The sequence below is a fragment of the Phaethon aethereus genome, assembly GCF_964289735.1.
Source record: "Phaethon aethereus genome assembly, chromosome: 7".
NCBI lineage: Eukaryota > Metazoa > Chordata > Aves > Phaethontiformes > Phaethontidae > Phaethon > Phaethon aethereus.
This window is the reverse complement of record NC_138583.1, coordinates 2,705,625-2,729,633: the sequence shown is the minus strand read 5'-3', so window position 1 is coordinate 2,729,633 and position 24,009 is coordinate 2,705,625. Positions and strand designations below refer to the sequence as shown.

General features: G+C 42.4%; 1 protein-coding gene across 4 annotated transcripts in view; it reads left to right on the top strand.

The window, feature by feature from the left end:
* The window catches only part of PCDH15 (protocadherin related 15), a gene marked incomplete at its 3' end in the record, with an annotated part of 380,126 nt that overhangs the window by 92,096 nt on the left and 264,021 nt on the right, over nt 1-24,009 (top strand). For all 4 annotated transcript variants that reach the window (XM_082002568.1, XM_082002565.1, XM_082002567.1 and 1 more), the window contains 2 exons: nt 10,841-11,001; nt 15,259-15,414. In XM_082002568.1, coding sequence (XP_081858694.1) covers nt 10,841-11,001; nt 15,259-15,414 — 317 coding nt within the window. The remainder of the gene's footprint in view (nt 1-10,840; nt 11,002-15,258; nt 15,415-24,009) is intronic.

The following is a 24,009-nucleotide window of genomic DNA, read 5'->3' as shown; positions in this document are numbered from 1 at the left end:
AGGAGCTCGTATGTCTGACTCTTACTCCAGTTCCTGAATCCGGGGCTACCAACTACCAGCCCTCCGTTTTCACTGTCTCGCTTCTCTTCCCAATCTCTGACTAGTTCCTGTGTTCATTTGCTTTGCTTTTAGGCGAGGGCATTGTGTTTGTGCTTGTTTCTGCTCTGTGGCATTGCTCTCTTTACATCACCTTTAGTCATGCTGAAAGCGTTTTCCCTCATCATCTGCCCCGGTGAACTGCAGGGATAATTCCCACACTGGATTTTTATTGCTCACAAAAGAGTTTGTCGAAGTTCGGTAAAAGCTTACATGGAAGGTTAATGGCACTAATGCTCTTCCTTCCTCAAAGGGTGTGTAACTTGAGTAAGTTCTCTAATTCCAGATAGTTTCACCCCTGGAAAGCCTAACTCAAAGTGGTTGCGTTCTGCCTGTTTATACATATCCCTTCTTGTTACCGTGTGCTGCACCTTAAATCTAAATCACCTTTAAGGATTGCTGTTGCCAGGGTCTTTTGGGAAGCAAGTCAAGAAACAATGTTTGCTGGAATAGCCTGAAGACTTTTTATCTTGCCGCTGGCTGTAGTGTGTGCATTTTTATTACTTCTGCGCTGCCTGGTAAGAAGAGGAATGTTGTCTTTTTTAAATGTTCCCAGAAATTTTAGCCTGTGGTTTGTTGGGGGGGGGGTTGGTTTTTTGTGTGTGTCTGATAGCCTTTCTGTTGTGTGTGGGGGTACTTGATAAGGTAACATTTTTCTTAATGATCATTTTCTTGATGTCTGTACATGTTGTCTGGCACGAGAGCACTGATCTGGGAATATTTTTTTTTTCAAGAATTGGCAGCTTTTTGTATAGTTAATAGAGGATCTTATGTCAACCTTAGCAATCCTGTTTCTGGTCCCATTTGCTAAAATAAATAATAGAGGAATCCCACAATTCAGTTTCTTTCAGAATTTTATTTTGGTAGACATTTTGTCCTCGTGGGGTTGTCAGAGACTCAACAGCCTAGTTGGCAGATGAGCAGGCGGTCGGTGGGCCGGGGAGGCTGCTAAAAGCCCCTGGGCTCGGGGGGGTCCTCCTGGCTGCCCCACAGCCAGCAACACTGACCTCCCCTGCAGCCGTCTGGAGAATTTCTGTGCTCTGCATATCCACATCTGCTGACTTGGAGAGATGTCAGAATATTAGTTTTTCCTCAGTTAGCAGGTCGATATGGTTTGAACGTATGCGTAGTTAGCTATTTAGAAATAGTCCCTTGAGGAAAATATGATTGATACCGTCTCAGTGTATGCAGTTGTAAGCTTTTAGAAGCTTTTGAAGAAAAGCCTGAGTGGTTTGTAAATACCTCCAATGTCTTTTTTTACCTGTGAAGCCAGTAAGCCCATGGACAAGGGAGATCTGGAGCCGAGGAGCATGTGGAGGAGGGGAGCGATAAGTCACTGTGAGATCTAGATCTGTCCTGAGCATTGCCTGTTGGCCTCTGCTGCAAGCAGGATACCAGGCTAGATGGGTCATTGGTCTGACCTTGTACAGGTGTTTGCATATGCAATTATACATTGAAAAAGAAAATAATAGTCTGATGAAGTGTAACTGAAATGTTTTCATCTTTAAAAAACATGCGTTGTAAGTTATGTTTTATAGGGGTTGCATTTTTAGTAGCAATTCAGTTTAAACCTTTTAGGTACATTTTGAAGAGAGTGGTTGCATTTGCCTTCTGTACCATTCAGAGTTAGTGGGTTCAAAAGAGTCGGCAAATGTTAAGGAACTTAGCGCATTCTCCCAGGAGGAGAAGTTTTTGAAGGCTGAAATAGGAAAAAATGATCCCTGTAGGAGAAGGACATGCAGTTCTCACCCACCTCTTGCAGACTTGTTTCGCTTTGCCGCTTCCAATGCGGAGTATCGTTGGGCATCTCGGAAAGGACTTAGTCTGATCCCATAAAGGCATTCCTCTGGTCCCATGTTGTAAAAATACTGCTAAACGTAGCGAAAAGGTGCCTGTGCTGTTTAGAGGCTCTGTTGAATGATGTTGGCTCCCGACCCCCGTGCTGAGTGAAAGGGAGGGCAAAACGTGAGAAGCGGAAAGCTTTGGAGGGAAGGGAGGTGATGGGGATGTGCCGCTGCCGGTGATGTGGGTGGGCAGGCCCAGCAGAGTGCGTCTCGTCAGCTGGGTACAGGAAGAGAAATGAAATGTTGGAAAGAAGGGTCCTTCTGCTAACTCCTCTTTTGGTTAAAGGCCTCATGTATGTGGCCACGGGAGGAGGGGGGTAGGAAGCAGCCGGTGTAGCTGTGGCTCTGGTACTCTGGGGGAGGGAGCTACACCCCTTTCCCATTTACCTTAGATCACTGCTATAATAATTGGGAGCAGGACTCTGGATTTTGCTCTGTGTAGTCTGTCACAGTGTGGTGGAGAAATGTTGTCTCTTGAGAGCCAAGAAATACAGTTAATCTTTTGGTAGAAGGACTGGGTTTTGTTGAGGCATGGAGAAATAAAATAATGGTATGTTAAAAATCGACGAACTCGAGTCCGTCCTTGGACGCTGCATGCTTTCCCTGCTTAATTTAGGTTTCGCAGCACTAAGAGGCTTTTTGTTAGAAACACCTGCAGAAAGAGAATACAAGAGCAATGTGTCAGTGGTTTTAGCATGGGGCCTGGTGGTGACCTTCCCCCCCCGTGAAACGTGAAAGGAGGAATAAGAAGACCCTTCTGTGAACCCAGCAATTATCCCGCTGCTGCAACCTTGAGCATTAAAAAAACCCGCTGTTTTTGAAAAAGGATTTCTGAAAAGCTTGTTTTCATGTTTTCCTGTTTAAGCCCTCAGAATGCATTGTTTTGAGTTTTTTCTCTTAACTATGCAAGGAAGGATGGGGTGCTTGTTTTTGTCTGAGGTGCTCCTTTGCTGTCAGAATTTTATGGGATGGGGCTTTGTGCAGAATAATGTATGACCTGGGACTTAGAGAACATTTGCAACTTGTAAACTTTGTCCCCAGCCAGGCCCCTGGCCTCCCAAGTCCTTAGCAGTATTGGTGTTAGGACAGCATAGTCTCTACAGCCTGAATTCTTTTTTCCTGTGTCCCTGCTCTGTCCTCTGGGTTTTTTAAAATCTCTGCTCCTCTCGGTGCTGCTCTGTGACTCAAACTCTCTGCTTCACTGCTTCCTCTTTGCCCTCTGCTTTCTCCTGGGCATCCATCTCTGTCTTTCCACAGTCACTCTTTATCTGTTTGCCTCTTGCTCGTCCTCTTAAAATGGTGGGTAGGGGGGGTGTTAACAAAAAGAATTAATCTGGGTTTATACACCTAGGAAGGTAAGTACCGAATACGTAGTGAATTTAGTAGTTAGCATTTGACCATCGTGCTTTCCTCTCTGGTTTCTTTTCATCCTTAGTTGTTTTGATGTGGTGTAAATGCCGTGGGTCAAATTTTTCAGTCACGTACGAGTCGTGCGTGTGAGGTACTGAGGTGGTGCTTCTACGGCGTAATGGGACTCTGGTCCGATTCTTTGTGACTGGAGGGAAGGTGGGGAGGAAGGACCATGATTCTTCATGTCCCACAGGACAGGCTCTGAACTGACGGCAATCCCAGTGCTGCTGCCTTTCCCCGGTCGGGAGCTGCCTCTGAAATATCTTCCATCATCTTGCTGCGTCCTTTCAGCCTGGGCCAGGAGTCGTTAGTGCTAGGTCTCTGTCTTCATGCTGCCTGGGAAGCACGAAGACAAGAAAATGGGTCACCTTCACTTACAGTGGACCCAGACTGGTACTGTATGACACCTTAAGGACAGACCTTTTCCTCACAATACGTAAATTCTTAGAGCGGCTCAAGGTGGGAAGGCATAAGTCCTCCCATGTGGGAGGACTAGGAATAAAAGCCTCAAATCTGAATTTGTAACTCCTGGTTTGGCCACAATAATGGGCTGGTTTTAGCTATGCTCTGTCATCACTTGGAGGCTGTGGCTGCACGCAGAGCATGACGGGAGAAGACGGGCAGGACGGCAGGAAAACAATCTTGAAACAACCTTGGAAATTCCTCAGAGACCCCTACTGATGATGGGAGGACAGAGAATAGGAAAAATGTAATCCAGGAGGTGGCTTTGTAGAAGATATATTTGTGTATGAACCTGCAGCACGCGTCTAAGTTCATGATAATGGCAAGAATTTACTTCTGCAGTAAAGTTTTCATTTTCCATTAACTTCTAATTTATCGCTATTTAATCCATCCTATGCTATAGGCATACACCTTGAAATGTAGAAAAAGAAGTTTACGATCCAGGTTTAACAATGAAAACTCTGTAGACTATCAAAAAAAGCAACCACCGTTTCAACTGATCCATCTAATGCTTTTCCATAAGAAAATAATCCTCATTTTCAAATTGCTTTATGATCAGTGAGACAGAGGAAAGCAGTACGGAGATAGAGGAGTGGTTTTTTTTAATGCACGTTCGCTCTGTTTGAAAGAAACCTGGTGTATTGCAAATGTTCAGGAGACACCGAGCAGAGGAGAAGCTATTGGGTGCATGCAGATGGAACCTCGGGTTCCGCAGCAGTTCCTCGGTGGTCCTGAGCAGATAGAGGTGGGACTGGCATATGGAGACCTTCCTGAATCTCTGACCTCCCTCTGCCAGCTTTGGTTTCTTCAACTTGACCAACAGAAGACAACGTGTGCAGAGCACCAATGGAAACGTTTGCCCTTTGGCAGAAGGTTTTTGACCACTTGCTCTGTCTGATGTCGGGTTTCCCAGCTCCAGCGAATGCCTCTACCTGGATATCAGCCCGGTGGCCACTCGCCACCACCGCTACCACCAAGTCTCAGCTTGCCAGCTTGCTGCTGTCCGGAGGTGCTAACTTCAACGGCTCTTTACAAAGCGGGAATTTCTCATTTCATTAGGCTTTCTATTGTCACTATCCTTGCTCGGTTGGTTTTCATTTCTTAATACACGAGGTGTGCAAAAACCCCATCACTTCAGAGCACAGTAGCGATGAGTTTTCTTCCGTCTATTGACAGCTATGGGTATTTGCCCTTACTGCAGCTCGAAGAGTTAGAGACTGTGTGTGTGTGTATGTGTATATACGCCTTTTAAGTACCATTTTTTCTTACCACTTGTCTTGTGGACAAGTGAGTATGTCATGTTGCTTGCGTAACATGCCGTGCCTCTGTGGATACAGTGCGTCAGATACCTGATTCTTTCCTAAAGTCACTTCTTCCAGACGCGTGCCACGCATAATTCTCCCACGCTAAATAGCACTGGCGGAAAAATTCGTAGTTGGTGTTCCAGAGTAGGAAACACCATGTATGTATAATGTAAATTCACTGGTATGGTATTTGGAGTTGTTATACAGACTTGATTAATATGCTGAATTAAAAAATATGTTCTGTGTGAACAGCAGAATATGATTTTTTTAATTATATTTAGCCTTTTTGTACATTATACAGGTGAAGTAGCTGCTAATGTAATTTTGCAGTATTGGAGGTAATCATGCTGTTGCAGGTGGTTTTGTTTTTTCATCAACTTTGAAAGTAAGAATAACAGGTTTTAGCCTGTTTTCAAAGGAAGGATATGTACATTTGGATGATAAACTTCAGGGCTATACTTCTGCCTTGACTGCACACACGCTTCGGCTTCAGTCCTGTAGCTTGTGAGCACTCAGGTGCTTCTGGGATCTCTCACAATTTTCGGTTCTGAACACAGCCCATCCAGTACCGCGCATGTGGGAGGCTACATGCTGTTGTTGTGTACGAGAGCTTCGCTGAGGGTAAGATCTGTCCAATTTGGATTTTGTGTTTCTGCAGAAACACAGCTGAATTGGTTGCAGTTAGGTGTACCTCTTCAGCGTCCCTGGGACTGTCCATCCATGATGTGTCAAGTCCTTGGTCCCGCTATCAGGGGTGAAGGTGAGCCTGTGCCTGGGGCACCCCTTTGGTAGCATCAGTGGGGATGTGGGATGTGCTCCACATGCCTTGAGCTCAGCGACTGCAGGAAGAGAAAGCCCGCTCCTGGCTCTCTTTCGTCCTTTTAGTTATTCCCTCAAGTAGGAAGAATATGATGCTTTCCTCCAGCTATGAGTTCAATTTTTAAATTTGAAATATTACTCGTGGAAGTAAACAACCCCGTTGTTTTGTAATTCTTGCATTTAGGCGACTGATGCAAATGCCTTTTAACTCCCAAAAGTAAATTGCCGCGGGTTTCATTCTGCTAGATCCTGTTTTCTGATGCGTGTGCCAGCGTGAGGGTTATTCCCAGACCAGTCATAATTCACTGACTCTTTTAAAAAGGGTTCCACTGAAACATTCAGCTAAATCCCAAGATATGTTAAGTCATTTAATAAGTGAGGCCTCACTGAGCGCTGCGGGTCTGCTGTCTTTAGTAAAGCTTAAACTGCAAATTCCGTATTTCATGGCTTTTGCACCTGAGCCCTTTCCCACAGAAAGATCACCTTCTGCGGAGACTGACCTGTAGAAGCAAACCCTTCCTTGTTATTTCAGTCTAATGAAGATTTTCAGCTTCTGGATTCCTCACAAAGGAATAGTCTAGTGTAGAACTAGTGTTACAATGTTTACAGTGCCTTATAATTTTCATTTTTGTTGTCTTGTTTTGTAGCTACTTGTCGAATAATTCCCAGCAAGCTCAGATAACATTTTCGAGTAAATGTCATTCCTTTCAGAAAATTAGTAATACACCTGAAAATAATAGATCTTTCCTCTCTTGTACAGTCTGTTGGTTTCTGGCTTTTTTGTTGTTTTTTAGCCAACAACTTGCTTGACACCGATTCCTTGAGGCTTACTCTGTACTAATGCCTTGAAAAATCTATGTGGTCTTTCCACAAGACGTCTCGGTCATCAGTCAGGCTTCAGTGAAGGTGGAAAAGCAGCCAAACTGTGGTGTCCATACAAGATGTTCTTAAAATCCACTTGTGTTGATATGCAATCTAACTTTCAGGTCAGTCTTTTTTTAGTTAGCTGGGAAAAATATCACTAATGATAGTCCCTGGTGCCCTTTTCAATGGCTTGTGCGCACAGGACAGAAGTGCAGGGAGCAGTGCTGAAATGCTGTCGAACATTTGGGCATTTGAGTGTCACTTCCCAGAAGTTGGTTACAGGAAACGTGCATCTACATGGACTGCTTCTCTCCTCGCTGTGAGTGGCAGCATCCTGTTCAGGTGCCCTCAGCGGACTTTGGCCAACCTGTCGTTGTCCCCAGTACTCTAAAGTAGAACTTGCAATGTAATTACAGAAGAAGGAATGTAACTTTTATAACAAGGTAAAAGATTTCACTTCTGCTAGAGCAGAAAGTTGTTTGAGCTTCTGTTTGTGCAAAAAATTACGTAAAGCAAATTGCCTAAACTTTTACCGTACTAACACGTTGCAAATATCAAGGGATGTGTTTGCTTTTGTGCTCGCATGTACAGAGAGTTAATGGGCAAACTGTTGATGCAGTCACATCGAACTGGGTCTGTTGAGATTTATTGTTAGTAGCTTACCTCCCTGGCATTTTAGGCCAAGGACAGAGGCAGGGTATAAGGAACAAAATGATAGATATCTAAAGGGGGGGGAAAAAAACCCCAAACCACAACGTTAGATTATTTGTAAATTAGAAGGGTACTTTAAGGATGGCTGTTAAAAGGCTTATTTGCGAACTGCTGCCTCTTGAAGATTCGAGGGTGCAAGTGCCTCATGAATATCTGAAGAAAAAACAGTCCATTTTTAAGACCAAAAGAATCACTGTATCTAAACAAACGCAAGTGCTTTGTTAAATCAAGCACATAGCGGTTACAGAGTGCAACAGAGGAAAGTCAAATGAGATGCAGAATTCAAAGCAGTGAGGTCTAGTTAAGTAGCAGTGGTTTACTAGAGACTGTACGAAATGTGTCATCAAGATTTTAAGTTGATTACATTTATTTTTTTTTAGGTATGTAATTGCAGTCATTTATTCTCAGGTTCATTAAAAATTGAAGTTGTTTGAGCTCTTTAGCCCTTGCAGAAGGCTGTGTTTGGCAGAAGTCAATCTTCTAGAAACAGACGAGGGAGGACGAAGCCTCCTTGGACAAAGAGCAACAAACGTAGCCCATGCCGAACCAAAGCTGCCTGTAAATGCCAGGTAGTAAAATATTTGGTGTATGTCACTGTTAAGGACACAGTTAGAACCACTGTTGATGTTGACTTGTGCAGCATTTTCCTCTGTATGTAAATGTTGCAGTCTAAAATTATACTCTCCTTTTTTTTTTTTTTTTCCCCATCCTTAACATGCGTAAAGTGCTTCTGCTATTAAGGCCCTTGTACCTTGTCACTTCCAAATGCACACTGTGCCATGATGAATTTATATATGCCTTTGAGGTATATATTTTCTTCTCTGATTACTTGCATGCAGTTCATGGAAGGGTGATCGCTACCTTCACAGGGTCATGGTCCCGCAGACTATTCTGTTGGCGATCAGAGCTCTGCCACGGTTATCGGTCTAAGTCCTGGAGCGTTGTGCATGCTGCATTTCTCTATGGGCAGCATGACTGCGAAGACCAAAAGTAATGTCTCTTGCTACTGTCTCTTCATTCAAGTTAGATAATCTTCATAATCTGGAGTTTTTTAGAAACCAGGGACTAGTTTTTATTGTAGGACAATATTTTTGTAAACACTTTTCTGAGGAGACAGATAAACCCTCTTTATGTGTCATGATTGCTTAAGCATCTGAAAATGTTGCATTGGTGGGCAGCTGTGGTAGCTCTGCGTTCTTGGAACTTGTGCTGTGATGCCCCTTGGCTCCTCATGGATTTACTAATCTTCAACATGCGAGAGAAGACAGAAGGTGCTGCTGCTTTTTCCCTCCGCTATTTCCTAATTATCCCTTGCAGTATATTTTTCTGCTACTTTCACTACTTTTTCTCTGTCATTTGGTTACCCTAATTCTTCCATCCCTTAAGCTCCTCCTTTTCCCAGCAAGAATTTGTACATATAGTATTTTCTGTAAACCACCACCTTACAAGTTTGCTCTGCACAGGTAGTCCTTGCCGAAACGCCCAGTGCTGTATGGAAATGGCAGATTTTTATTTCCCTCGAGAGCCGTTCGAATGGAGGTGTAGAGCCTTCTGTTGGGATTAATGCTGGTGAAGATGTAGCCGGAACTTAGGCTTTGCCTTCAGGTCTGAACAAGATGACTGGAAAATATCAAAACAACCGAAGCCGTTAGGGTGATTGTGGTGATGGTTATCTTGGGCAGGTTTTTTGAGGGAGGCTTTTCTCGGGGGACCTTTTGTTCAGGTGTCCTCACATCTGGATTGCTGACCTTTCTTTGCATCATCGAGGCACAATAATGAGGACAATACACAGAAGCTGGTGGTTTTTATGGATTTTAGAGAAATTGGTAACTAAACATAAAGCTTTTGAACTGCCACGGGGTTGTAATCAGCTTGTTTTCCCTGGTGAAATCCTCTTTCCATTAAAATTAGTAGTGGTCTCCTGACAGCTGTATGCCAGTTCATGTTATTGGGTCAGAGTGTAATCATACAGATGGTATTGCACAAGAAATTGTGTTGATAGCCATAAAACACATGGGTAGTAGCTGTGTTTCTCACGGGCCTAAAAGGGTATTGCTCCTTTAACTTGAGACAAGTCTTCAGTGCAAAGTTTAGGGATGTTTGGCAGTATTTCTTCCCGTCATCTCTTTTGTGTTATAAAAAGTAGTTTCAAAATAAACGTTTGAAAAAAAACAACCTTATTGTGGTGTTTTCTTCACTAGCACTGCAAACCCGTTTGGTGGGCTTAAGACCAGTAATTAGTTCTACTGTTTTATCCAGAAAAAGCATTGGCCCAACTCTGAATGGCTCCCCCCAGATCAATAGATTTATACAGTGTCGCTGCTGTTATAAAGTGAAGGTGTAAGGAAACTTTACTCTGCACTTGGAATAATTTATTTGGGCCCTTAATACAGAATGCTATGTGATAAATATTTTTAATTAATTTAAATGTTCTGCAGCTAGTGACGTTCACAGATTTTCTTCGTATCTGTTGATGAACTTCAACAGAGATCATTTTCTTTAATATTTCAGTGTGAAGAAAACTGGGTAGTGTTAATTTTTCAGAGAAATGAGGTCTTAGAGAAGTGTGTATAAATACTCTGTGTGCAAATCTGAGGCATCGGAGTGCAACGTCTAGGGTTGTTGGTAATGCTTGACATTTGGAAAGTAAGTTGGAGTGTCTTACGCAGGAAATTAGGTACATCGTGGGTACTGTGAACTGACTAATAGAGCTGTTAGGCAAGACTTTGACAGGATGGGACAAGAAAAGAAAAAAAAAAAAAGGCGTGTTATATATGTTGAATAGATTGCTGGTCCTAATTAAGTGCTACCTGTGGCTTGGTAGACATAGTTTTCACGTCTTTATGCTGCAATGTAGTTTTCGGTTGCAGAGCAACTCAAGGTATAAAAACTCTTTTTTCCTGGAGAGCTTTATGTAACTGTTCTTTCTCTCCCCCCTGCCCCTCGATGTGTCACTCTTGCTGTAGAAGATTTATTCCGGTTTTGGTTGTTATTTCAGTGCTTTCATTTGTTTAAGGTGAGATTGGGTGATGATTGTTCAATGGAGAAAAAACTCATAATGTTAAATAGATCTCTGTATATGATGGGTCTCATCGTCAACTTAAATTATTGTGCGTTGCAAGTGCATCTTGTGGTATTTGTCTGAAATAGCTTCAAGCGTCAGAGGCAGTTTTTCATTACAGATAATAAGGTTCAGACTTTTCAAACGTCACCCGAAACATAAAATACCAGAAACCCTAGTTAGAAAACAGTACTTCTAGTGTTGCAGTTGTTATGAAAATATATAAAAATGGAGATGCACATGCAAATTTCTGCCTCGTGTTTTTGCAGGCACTATCCTGGTTGACAATATGCTGATCAAAGGGACAGCAGGAGGGCCGGACCCCACCATTGAACTCTCCTTAAAGGACAACGTAGATTACTGGGTGATCCTCGATCCTATCAGCCAGATGTTATACCTAAATAGCACTGGCCGAATTCTGGACAGAGACGTAAGTTTGGGGTTTGCCGTTTGTTTTCTTTTCTCCTCATAGACATTAATTTGTAAATCCGTGTATGCTCACAGAAAGACCGTAAACCAAGAGCTGCTAGAATATAATCGCTGCGTCTATATTTTGGCCCCAGATGGCTGTGAACAGAGTTAATTTGATTCTTTACTGGGACTTATTTGGAGCTCGCAGAAACTTGACCACGTGTACAATTATCATATGTGGGTGAACACAACAATAAAGACCGAACAAATAGTTGTTTGGGTTGGCAGAAATAGATAATGAGCCAAACTTGACTTGTTTACTGAATTAAAAACATATTCTGGTTTGCTGCTTTTGTCTGGAAGAAGCGCTGCTTACCTCATGTCCCGTAACATGTATTAAAAGCCTGGTCTGGTCGTTTGAGTTGACTTACAAGATGTGAGAGAGAGCAAAGGAATTGTGAATATTGCAGTTCTCTTACGAAGCCTGACGTGTTCAACTGAGAATGTGTTCATTTAGATTCTTTTTTCAAGGCAGCATAAAAGTCGTGTGGTATGCTCGTTCCTAACAGCATTAAAGAAATATTGTCAGGTTAAGTTAGATTTTTATAAAAAGAAAGATTAAAAGCACAAAATAGTGTTCTCATCTGTGCTAATTTCATTGAAGAGAAACACTTCTACAATAGAGATATGTTCTCACAGCGTTACAGCATTGCTGCAGTTCATCAGAATCCGAAAGGAAAATTGACTCAAAAGTGACCGTAAGCATCATGGAAGGAGTGCTTTAAAGATCAGGAGTTCTCCTTGGAGTGCATGAAAGTTTGTTTTGTATTAGCTTGATTGATTGATTGTCTTCTCCATGTGTTCTGAACTATATTCAGAAGTACCAGAAACAACATGTGAATTTTTCTTCATTTCCATTTTTAGTGTAAAAGAGCTAATTGAATTCAGCCATTCTTAATTTAATTTAAACTCACAAACTCTTCTCATGTGTGAAGCAAAAGGGTATGCAGCACAAAACATGGCAGAAGGGACGCGGTGGCAAAAGAGTGCTCTGTGCGTCGGCAAAGACTCAGCATTCCCTCAAGTGCCAAGCAGCAAACTGCCCTTTGAGGAGACAAGCAGGTGCTGGAATATGTTTGCCTTTTCAGTTTCATTTGAAGTCAGAGCAAAAAGGAAGAGCCCCTACCAGGAGGTGAGGCTTAAGAGCCACCCTAGGAAACATAGGGTCAATTCTTCAGCCCACACGAGTCTGCATATCCATATGGCATTAGGAAACAAAATTGTGTCCTGTTACTTAGTGCTAATTCTGTTTTTCCATTCCCATTTTGGTGATACTTTTCTATCTACAGGGTCATTCACCTGAGCTGCTTTACCTGAATCTAACTAGATGCTTTACCAAAGCAACCGTGTCAAATTATTTGATTTCCAGTGTTAGTAACAGTCTAACTAAACTCACAAATATCTTACGTTATTATGAATACATACGGACACTTTACAGTGACGTTCTTTGCAAGAAGTAGACTGAAGTCGTGAGGAAACAAGTGGAGGGGATACATTTTCTTAATTATATATAGGTAATATTGGTGTTTTTACATTGGTACTGAAGGGGTTATTTCCTTATTTTTTGCTATGAACTGTAACACTTCTTATCCCTAGTAATGTAGTGCTGGGTAGAATTACTCATTTGTGTTTGTTTATGTTTACCGGGATAGGAAAAGCAAATCTGAGATTTAAGGTAATTGAGATTTTGGGTGTGAGCCCCACTGTAGCTGTCTGGCGTGGTCTCAATGAATTGCTCTAACTCACAAGCCAAAGAAAATGAAAGCAACCCACAAAACCCCCACTGACGGAGTCAAAATGTGAAATTTATGTCAGGGACTTGATTAATATGGCTCTTACTTAAAGGCTCTTTCCAGCCTTCAGAACCAGAGCTGTACAAACCCCCTAAAATGCAAATACATTCAAGAGTGTGTGCAGTTCCTTTTTTTCTTTTCAAACAAAAAAGTAAACTATTTTTCTCATCTTTCAAGTTAAAACCATGTGAAACCTAGTAGTACCAATAGAATTTGGGGTTTTATTAAGTTGAACCTTAAAATTCAATTTTTTTATTGTGGAGCAGAAATTGTACTCTCTGATTCACAAATGGTGCATGTATGATTGCATTCAATATATTTGGATATTCTTCCCATTTTTCTCTCCGATGTGCCCGCTTGTCAACTCCCTGCTGATTCAGTTAGCCTGATCCTGTTCTTTTTTATTACTTTTCTTGAAGGAAAATCTTATTAGATGCCACTGATTGATTTTAAAAAGAATGACAGTATGTTTTCCAAACAAAATCAGATAAAAGAAAATTCCAGACTTTTCTTCCAAACCTTTAAGTACTTGGGAAGGATGAGCAGCGGTAAACCAGAACTGAAGGTGGAAGGAACTGCTAAAAGCTGTTGGGATAATTTGTCCCCAGCATCATAATCAGTTTGTTACACTGTGCCATTATGTATTTATGTTTATTGTCTATAAATGCCTAGACTGCTGACTGTTTGTTTAAAGGCTTTTTTTAAATCCGAGCACTGACCCAGCAAAAATTGTATGTGTCTGAAAATAACATTGGTCCTGTGCTCTTGTCATGTTTTACCAAACGCAACAAACTTTTTTTTCAAATGTTCTTGTGAAAAAGACCAAATCCAGAATATCATGTATTTACGCAGGTATTGTTACAACTAATTCTGTTTTTCTTGGGCATTGCTAATATATCCAGATAAACTCAGTGGCGTTTCAAGTTGATTAAAGGTGGCCTAAAAATTCTTGGATCTTTTGTAAAGAATGCCAGCTTGAAAAATAAATGGAGATTATGATGTGTTAGAGGCTTAAGTTAAGTTACAGATGATACTTGGTATGTTCCTACCTGTGTTAGAAGTTCCACGGGTAAAAGTAGAACCACATCATAGCTGGCTGCAGGTTTTTACAGCAAAGAGAATGGACTTGTAGTTAAAAGCTCATGCTGTATTTCATCACAGAGAAAGTTGAGGGTAAATGTAAAAAAAAGAACAGGTATTTCCTGTAACACCTCCACACCACCGTAAAGCTCCCTTCTTTCCCCAAGCACGCTGACTCTCTAAAAACTGGCCAGTGCCAAAGTCTGAAGGGTAAAGAAAGCCATATGGTTCTAAAATCCATTATAGCAGAAGTGGAAAAAAATCAATCATGAATTGAAGAAACTGTAGCATTCAGAATGAGTGAAAGCATAATTACTTAGATATATAATTATGGTAGCATTGTAAGTCTCAGAATTTCAGTACAAAAACCTGTTTGCATTCACTGTATAGAATAGTATGGCACAGGCATCTTTATGCTACATTTTTAGTTGTTTATTCTCTTGAAGACTTTGAGGTTAATGACTATAGAATGTTTTCATTTTGTCCCTTCCCATACTTGCTCGCTCTCTGCTGAGTGTTAGATACAAAATCAAAATGGACTTGCTGTCAGTAGTTTACACGTGCCCGACTGTTGCTTCAGCTATGCAAACCAGCACTTGCCGTGGTAGGAACGTTGTGAATAGAAGTCGTGCAGGAATGCTGTATTTCCGTAGCAGTCTTTCTGAAGTCCCATTTCAACCAAAGGTGCCTCTTCCTTTGTTCTTCTTAGAATTGTTTTATTAACTCAGGTAAGTAGCAATAGCCTTTCCAGCTTGAATGTCTTTACCCGTTCATCAAGTTTGGGAGTTATTTTATTTGAATATTATGATGTTCACTGGAGTAAAAACAACAGGACTTTGGATTGTCTACACTTGAAGGTAACCAAGTTGTTTCTAAATTCCTTGGTAAATGTAAGCGATAGCATACTGAATTTATTTTTGACTTGACCTTTCAATTCCAACATTAATAAACCAAACGTTAAAATGTTTCATGTTTTCTAGGTATCTTTTAATAATCAGATGATGTTCAAAAGATGTGCTTTTTTTCTTGTTGTTGTTCTCAAGGGAAGCGTGAAGGGCTAATCGTGCTGGGGATTTTTATTTCTGTGTTAGCACATACAGCTGGCAAAGCTCGGGCTGCAAAATACAGCTTTGAGACATGTAAGTCTACGTGAAATATTGCCAGCATGAGTTGTAGCCAGGACGCTCTCAGAGAAGCTTTTTAATCCAGACATAGAGCATTAAACACAGCACATGCAGGCTGATGGGCTATCAGTGAACCTGAGCCGTATTAACATCAGCGGGAAATTTAACTGTTAGTTCAGATTTTGAGTATGTATTACAAAAATGTATTTTCACTTACAGCCACCGATGTCTATTCAGTCCATTGTGGTGCAAGTCCAGTGTGTTAACAAAAAGGTTGGCACCGTTATCAACCATGAAGTACGGATTGTGGTGAGAGACAGGAACGATAACTCGCCTCGGTTCCAGCAGCAGCGGTACTATGTGGCAGTAAATGAGGTCAGAACCGCTTACCTTTTTTTCTCTTTTGTGTGGTATCGTTGCTAAATGTCACGTTTCAGTTCTTTCACTTCTCGTTTGAAAACCCTGTAAATTCAGCTGTCTGGAACTCTCCTCCCTTTGTGTCGCTTTGGAAAAATGCAGCATAGACAGTATACCTGAGCTTTTAGCATGTAAGCTGTTCTTCGTTTTTTTTCTTACTGAGTAAGATGACAAGCACGCTTCTCATCAGGATGCTTGTAGTATGGCAGAAGACACTGGAATCTAAAGCTATGTCTCAGTGAGTGAAGCACTGAAGTCTGTTAAATTTACAAAATGTTTTACTGCATTATGCAGTCGTGTCAAGAAACCTGGAAGTAAAAAAAAATGTATTTCTGAAAAACAAATAGTTCAAAAGGTTTTATTACCAATATTGAAGCTTGGCAAAGTGCAGTTTTGGTTTTTTGTTTCTCTTTATTAAACTATGTCTGTGAAAGGAGTTCTTTTGCTTGATCTTTTTATGAAATAGAGAGCTGTGGGCTGGACTTCTCCATATTATTTGAAGGAAAAATTTGATTTCTTTCTTGAGCTGATACAACTTCATTTCACTTTACAGTTAAGTTTTTTATTTTTGCTAGGCGTTGAATAATCTGCGAATAAGCAGTACAAAGGATCTGTGTTTTCAGTAAGTTAGTATCCTGGGGCTTTAGTGATGAGAAGTGGAAGTGGGATGTTACATGCAGAAGTGGAAATGTCCGGACTTGAAACTAAGAGGAGAATGGAAAGATGGGTCAGTCTTCTGCAGGTAAAGGTTAGAAGAGTTATAGTTGCATTTAAGAAAACAAAGCGGTTGAATATGTAGTGTGCGTTGCGTCCCTGTTGGGGTTTGGTTTTGGGTGGATTTTTTCTGTGAAGGAGCGTGACTGCTTTCATGTTGTTTGATTTTAGTAGAATTGATCTGCTGCTCCAGAAAAACTGTCGTGTTTTGTGTGTTTGGGAGATTCAGCCTTTCAGTGCATCTGCATATCGTTACCATCGCTACATTGCGCAAGGGACCAAGCGTGCAGTGATGTGCAGGAGATCTCTTAGGTCCCAGGAGAGGAATGGGAGAGTCGGTTGATGAGTTTAGGCCTAATTAAGCCAGAAGTATGGAGGAGAAAACCCAAAGCCCACGCGTTATTTTTGAGTCGAGAGCTGACGTTGAGATAAGGATATACAGGTTGTTCAAACTTACTGGTCTCTTGACTGGCGACGACTTTTACATTGATGTCGTTTCTCTGCAGACGAATTTTCAGCCATCCCATCTGCCGACGTTTCTTATGACCAGAACTTGCAGGTCACAAAATACCATCTGTATGAGCACCAGCAAAGTCCTCCTTATGCCTTCAAATTGTTTTCAAGTTGGCCTTTACTTGGTAATTGTAATTCCTATGTTTTTGCAGACCTGTTGCAGAAGTGCTTTTGGTCCTGAGTAAAGGCAGCGTAAACATAGTCTCAAGCGCCTGTAGAGGCTGTGATGCTGGTCCCAGATGACTTCCAAGACCTGCATAATTATTGCAGTAAAGCTGAAAGCAGGTAGTATGTCAGTGCTGTAATATTAGGGAAGCAAGGATTTTCCATAATTAGAAAGAAGTCCAAAAGACTGAGTGAAAAATGCACCATTTAAAATCACTTATTTTAAGAAATCTAGCGATGTTGCAAGTATGTGCAGTCATTTATTTGCATTACTATTGGGCAAGATGCAATGTTGCTCTTTCCACCAGTTCCAGTCCTGATTTAATTAGCTGCTTTGTTTCATTTTGTCACTGTTAGACTTACAGCTTCTGACATGGCACCACTTGTGCCCTTCAGCAGTACCCAGTGGGTTAATGGTCTCATTAATTAACCAAAAAAAGGTTCACAAAGCATCTGACTCTCTCAAAGGTTTTAGTGAGTGATTGCGTTTTTTAATGATAGTTTATTCTGCTAGTAATTGGCACTGCCTCTAGTGAATTTAACTTAAGGAATGCACTGGTATGAGGGTTTTGTGGTTAGGTTTTTGATTGCCTCTGGTCTTCTGGCTTCAGTTTGCTTGTAAACTAAAAAGTACCAAAATATCTCGTACATAAGTTATATAAAGCAAATCAACGGACAAGTAGATTTTATGATTTGCAGCTACTGTACACGTGAGCATCACAAATACCTCCTGGTTTTTCTAGCCAAGAAATTTCATCGGTGTCCATTTGAGGACTTTGTTCAGGCGCTTTACAGGGTTGTACTTGGCAGTTTCTCCTGCCAGCTGCCGTGCCTCCCTCTGGCTGTCCTACGTGGGGTGAAGAACACACGCGCCGTGGCTTTATAACCGTGCTCTGGTCACTGGTCCTCGCGCAAAACATTAGGTGGACTTTCCACACGTAATACTTAATCCAGCTGCACGTACACAGTAAGCGTTGGATTTACAACTCCTGTGCTAACCAGCTTGACAGTGTTTGCGCTTTGTAGGTGTACTCTCTCCCAAAGGCATCATGCTTCCTGTATACGTCTACTGTAAGGAAATCCTGGGCAAAAATTGCAATAATCTTTTTGTTTTGTTTTGTTTTTGGAGCAAAGTCTGTTTGATTTGATGGCTTAGCTTTGACGGGCAGTGCTGGTGTTTGTATTAAGTTACAGTTAAAAATTGGTTTTAAGTTTTAGCTTCTTAGGATAAAGTGTAAAATGGAATGTTTCCCTAAAATAACTATGTGCTCTTTATGCAAAGTGTTATTATATGAGCATTTATAAATGAAATAGCTAACTGGTTAATAGGAAAAAACCCACCCTGCTTGGTTGGGGGTGGGGGGGGTGGGAGGAGGAACGAGCAAAGGAAATGCCCTACATGTGTATGTGTGCACATACATGTTTATGTGCACGCTTGCATGTATATGTATAAATAGTCTCCAGTCTCTCTGGTCCTCAATAGTCATAGCAGCGGGCTAATGCGGACACAAAATAGCCGTCTCCTTAAGATTAACTGGCATTTTGTGCATAAGCTATTGTCAAGAAAGTGAGATTGGAATTAAACTATTGACTGCTTATAATTGTCTGGGTTATAAAATGTATTTAAGAGAATCACAGAATCACTAAGGTTGGAAAAGACCTCCAAGATCATCAAGTCCAACCATCAACCCAACACCACCATGCCCACTAAACCACGTCCCCAGGTGCCACATCCACACGTTTTTTGAACACCTCCAGGGATGGTGACTCCACCACCTCCCTGGGCAGCCTGTTCCAATGCTTGACCACTCTCTCCATAAAGAAATTTTTCCTACCTCCCCGGGATCAACTTGAGGCCATTTTCTCTCATTCTATCGCTGGTTACTTGGGAGAAGAGACCAACCCCCACCTCACCACAACCCCCTTTCAGGTAGTTGTAGAGAGCGATGAGGGCTCCCCTCAGCCTCCTCTTCTCCAGACTGAACAACCCCAGTTCCCTCAGCCGCTCCTCATCAGACTTGTGCTCCAGACCCCTCACCAGCTTCCTTGCCCTTCTCTGGACACGCTCCAGCACCTCAACGTCCTTCTTGGAGTGAGGGGCCCAACACTGAACACAGGATTCAAGGTGCGGCCTCACCAGTGCCGCGTACAGGGACACGATCACTGCCCTGCTCCTGCTGGCCACACTAGTGCTGATACAGGCCAGGACGCTGTTGGCCTTACTAAAATCCAGGTAGACAACATCCACAGCCTTTCCCTCATCCACTAGGCAGGTCACCTGGTTGTAGAAGGAGATCAGGTTGGTCAAGCAGGACCTGCCTGTCATGAACCCATGCTGGCTGGGCCTGATCTCTTGGTTGTCCTGCACATGCCCCGTGAGGGCCATCGAAAGGAACCTCTCCATAATCTTTCCTGGTACAGAGGTCAGGCTGACAGGCCTGTAATTCCCAGGATCCTCCTTCCGGCCCTTCTTGTGGATGGGCGTAATTCAGACAACTCTTGAGTAGTGCTGTTCCGACATGTGGAGTAACTAAGCTGATCATCACTCTTGGGCTGCTGCTGCAGTGCATAGCACACCACAGAGTCTGAGCGAGCACTAGGGCAGAAATGGGCTCTTCATGTCGCAGGTGGCCCAGTGCCCTGTAAAGAGTGTGTGGTTTTGGGGTTTTGTCTGTATTTTTGTCCTTTTTTTTTTTTTTTTTTCCTCCTTCTTTCTCCCTTGCTGCTTGGGTATCTGTGCTTGCAAGGCTGGGACCGCTGTCTCAATCCGTAGCAGGCTCCGGCATCACCGAGACCTTAGTGCAGCACAAGTGCAGAAGCCCTTTAGAAGGCTGCTACCATTTAGGAGCAAGTTTCCCTTTTCCCTTTCTAATGCTTTTTCAAGACAGAGAACGTGAGTGTCTCAGCCAAAAGCAAATCCAGCTGCTATCCACAGCATTATGAATCTCCTCATAAAAGTAAAAATGTGCTAAGGTTGATGTTAGCATTTTCATGATAATTAGAAATACTCTGCAGGGTTATTTCCTTTGTGTGTCATATTTTTTTATTTATATGAAAATGTCACATCGTTATTCATTTAGAAAAAAATCCTGACAAAATGACATTAGCCTGAGGCTAAATTTGACCATGCATATTAGTGACTTAAAGATACGAGTTATTGCAGTATATTAAAACAAAGTTCTATAGTTAAGTTGAAATTCAGAAAATCATGCAACTCAGTTAACGCTCTACAGGCAAATCTGTAGTATTGCCACAAGGATTTTACATGCGTATAACCTAATACAGGGGCTGGAAACTAAAATCTTGTACTGCTGAGGCGCAGTTGTGCTTGTCTGTGTTTTGTGTTAAACACAACTTATCTTAAATTTTCTCTCAGCTAAATACAAGTCTAATTCTGCATTGTCTGGGTTTTATAAGACTGACTTTCTTCTGTTATTTTTTCACATGAGCCTTACCCGAGTCGTATGGAGGTGTTGGTAAGCTCAGGAGCATTTAATAGCAGGTCTTGTTTGGAAATGGTAGTAGAGTTACTAGAATACTGTTTGAAGTCAGTATTACTTTATTGAACATACATAGCCTTACAGCTGCTTGTAAATGAAAATTTTAGAGTTGGTTTGTTTTTTGGGTTTTAGATACGGGGGAGGGGTTCCGCCTTAAGTTGGCAGAAATGGGAAACCTTTGCAAAATGAGTGTGCTGCTTTAACTTCAGTCGTCTTAAAACATTGGCTTTGGGCTGTTGAGAATTATAACTTGTGCTGAATTATCACTTCTTCTGGTGTAATTATTCATATCTTTTTCCATGTGGTATTGAAATAATTAATCTCTGCAGGTAGGCATCATCAAAAGAATATTAGGTCAGAATGATTAACTGTAACTCTTACTTTGCTTTGCTGCTTGGGGCCACTGTGAAAAATTATTCATTTTTAACTTTGTAAATAGGCAATAATAGGAAAATTTATTTTCAAAATGTTTTATGGAAGTGTTGAATGTTCCTGTCTGCATCTAGACTTCTAACAGGCATAAATCATGTTGAAGGAAATTTTTAAGCATTACAGCTGTTGACTGTGGAAGAAGAAGATTTATTTGTGTGCATTTCCTCTTTATTTGTTTAATTGTGTTGTTTTGAACCCTTACTTGTTTCTTGTCGTCGTGGTTCTTTTTCACCACATTGAATTCCCACAGAGATTATTATCCTCACACTGTCACTAACACTGATACCATTTTTTTTTCTTTACAATTACTAACATTTTATCTCGCGTAAGGTAAGACACTCAGCGTGGTCAAACAGTTTACTACAGGTGACTACAGAACTTCAGGCCCTTTCTGTAGGAGGTACTAAAGTTTAATATGGAGAAACAAAACTCCTCTCCAAGTGAAGCAGGCATGTCAAATGGGAAGGAGACCAGTGGAGCTGTAGAGATAGTTCAAGCAGCACTTTCTGGAGCCATTTTTGGGTCCTTCTGAAAGGCAGCAAAGCAAAGGGGCCGGAAACCCCTCTGTAGACATCTTTCCAGCTCCCCCATCTCCCAGAAGACTTCGTGGTAGAAGATTTTTCAGAGAATGAACTGCATTGGAAACTGTGGAAAATGGGTGCTGTGCAGAATCTCTCTGCTATAGGTTGACATAGCAATGGTGGGGGGTGGTCTGAGCTCTAGATAAGTCTTTACTGTCCAGAGAGCATGTGCATCTACTAAAGAATGAATTTGAGCACTGCTTTGAGAATTCAGGTATATTGTATAGCGTATAATACAAAAGCATCTTGATGTTCTGCTTTTCACCAGTGCCAAACATCTGATTAACCGGTTTGTTCTGCTTGCACATGCCGTGTATTGAAATGGCATACCCATTTTATATCCGTGTGAGATCCAACCCAGCCTTTCCGCCTCCTCTTTTAGCTTTTGGATACGAGTCTTAGATACCTCCATAATATTCACTAGAAAAACATGCCTTTCATTCTCATGCTACTGGTCTGTCTTTGTAGGAGTGCAGTCCTTCACGGGCTGTTCACATAATAAGTAATTCTTATTTGAACAAGAACAGTGGGATTATTTATGTTGATAGAGAACACTATATATATGTGTATACAAACACTATATATATGTAGTCATATTTTATAAGGTGAACTGAGTTCATCCTTATTGTTCCAACAATAAAGTCAATGTTGACAGCAATCTGTTAGAAGAACTTCACAAATTGTGGGTAAAAGTGATATTGCTGGCTAATGGTAAACCATCGCAATGTTGAGATCTCGGCGTAAAAATATTGTGTGGCTCTGAAAGCCGAGCGCTTCTCTCAAATGATTAGAAGTGGAGTTTGAGACATTTGGTTAAGAGCTCATCTGAATTTTTCCAAAGGCTGCAGTAATCTCTGATGTGAGATCTCGGGCAGGCTGGAAAGTTGAGTGAATTGAGTTAATTTTTTCCTAACTTTCAGAAAGTGGTGGGGGACTTTTTTTCAGCGTCCTTTCTAATATCATTTGTATTGCATAAAAGAAAATGTAGATAAAATGGAAACCTGTGTATTAGGTTCATCAAGGTCTGCACATCTGCAGCCAGTTATTTTGGATGTAGTACGCTAAATCCAAGACTTTAGCTTTTGACTTTTACTGTAAGAGCATGCAGTTGTAATTCTGGCATTTACTGCTATTTCATTTTTACAACTGTCTCCTTTGTTAACGCTTAATGATGTGCTTTAGAGTGCTGGAGCCTTTTTATGTTACTCGTCATTTATCAGCACCCTGTCAGGACCCCATACAGCTGCTCTCCATGAAACAGAGCAAATAACTATTGCCAAGCAGAGCTGCTGGCTGAATTCAATGGAAGCCAAGCGTTCACGTGCTTCTGAAAGCAACGCAGCTCTCGGCATCCTTCAGCTGTGAGCACTTTGATTCTATGATTCTTTAAGGTTGGAAAAGACCTCCGAGATCGCAGAGTCCAACCGTCAACCCAACACTGCCATGCCCGGTAAACCATGTCCCGAAGTGCCGCGTCTGCACTTGTGCAGGTCCAGCCTCTTGGCGGCCGCGGCGGTTCCCGGTTAGGGCAGTCTCATCGGCTGGGACGTTGCACTGGAGCTCTGCCTCTCCCTTTGCAGGACCCGGCGTTACAGCGTCCAGCTGGCGGGAGCAGCACAAACACCTCCTCGGGTGTGTCTGTGCTCGTGAGCTGTTCTCTTGTTGACGGGATTTTTTTGAGAGAGGTCTGTCGTTTGATTTCCAGCGGTAACCTCTCTCCCGAGAGCCTGCTGGCGTGACAGCCGCCCGCAGGTGCTGCGTGGGGGGCGCTGCTTTGCAGCGAGCGCTGAGGAACGTGCCGGTGGGCTAACGGAGCGCCTTGGGTGAGGAGCCTGGTGTTCGACAGCGTGTTCTGCGCCCCGCTTCCCAGCCTGCTACACACATGGCGTCTTCAAAGCTGCTCCTCGCCGCTTCGTCTGGGCGCACTGCGGCTTGCTTCTGTTTGGACACCAGAAGTGTGGGAGGTTTCCAGCATGTGCCGACCCCTGACAAGCTGGCGCGGGGCCTTGCTCTTTCCGCTAACAAGACTGTATCATTTAACCAATGATTAATTGGTTAAACGCTTTTATTCGGTGTTGTACTGGGTGCCTGTGCCTGGCAGGGGGGGCTGAGGGGTATCTGTGAGGAGAGTCCGGGGCTGCCCTGGGCCGGTTCTGGCCGGTTCCGGCCGGTTCCAAGGGCCCCAGCACAGGGCACAGCCCAGCCACGCCCACGGCGCCTCAGGGAAGCGGAGCTGAGAAAGGGGAAGATGCTGTGCGGCAGTGAGGGATGAGGAAAATGTTGTGAGGAGGAGTCAGGAGTGAAGCTGATCCTTGAGGAAAAGGGTGGGATAGGGGAAGTTGCTGGTTTGTCTTCGTTTGTCACCATCCAAATGTGTTTTTAATTGGTAGTACGTTAATTTTCTCCTAGTTGAGTGTTCTGCCCGGGAGGGGAAGGGGTAAGTGGTCTCCCTGTCTCGGCCCTCGAGCATGTTCACCTGATTTTCCTCCCCTGTGCTGTTGAGGAGGGGGCTGTGAGGGCACCTGGGTGGGTGTGGGGAAACTACAAACCCTCCTGTAAATTTTCCAGGTGGGTTTCCAGGTTGCTTTGGTCTTCTGTCCCCTTACAAAAACGTGAGAAAGCCCCTTCTCCCCTACACATGCACTCTG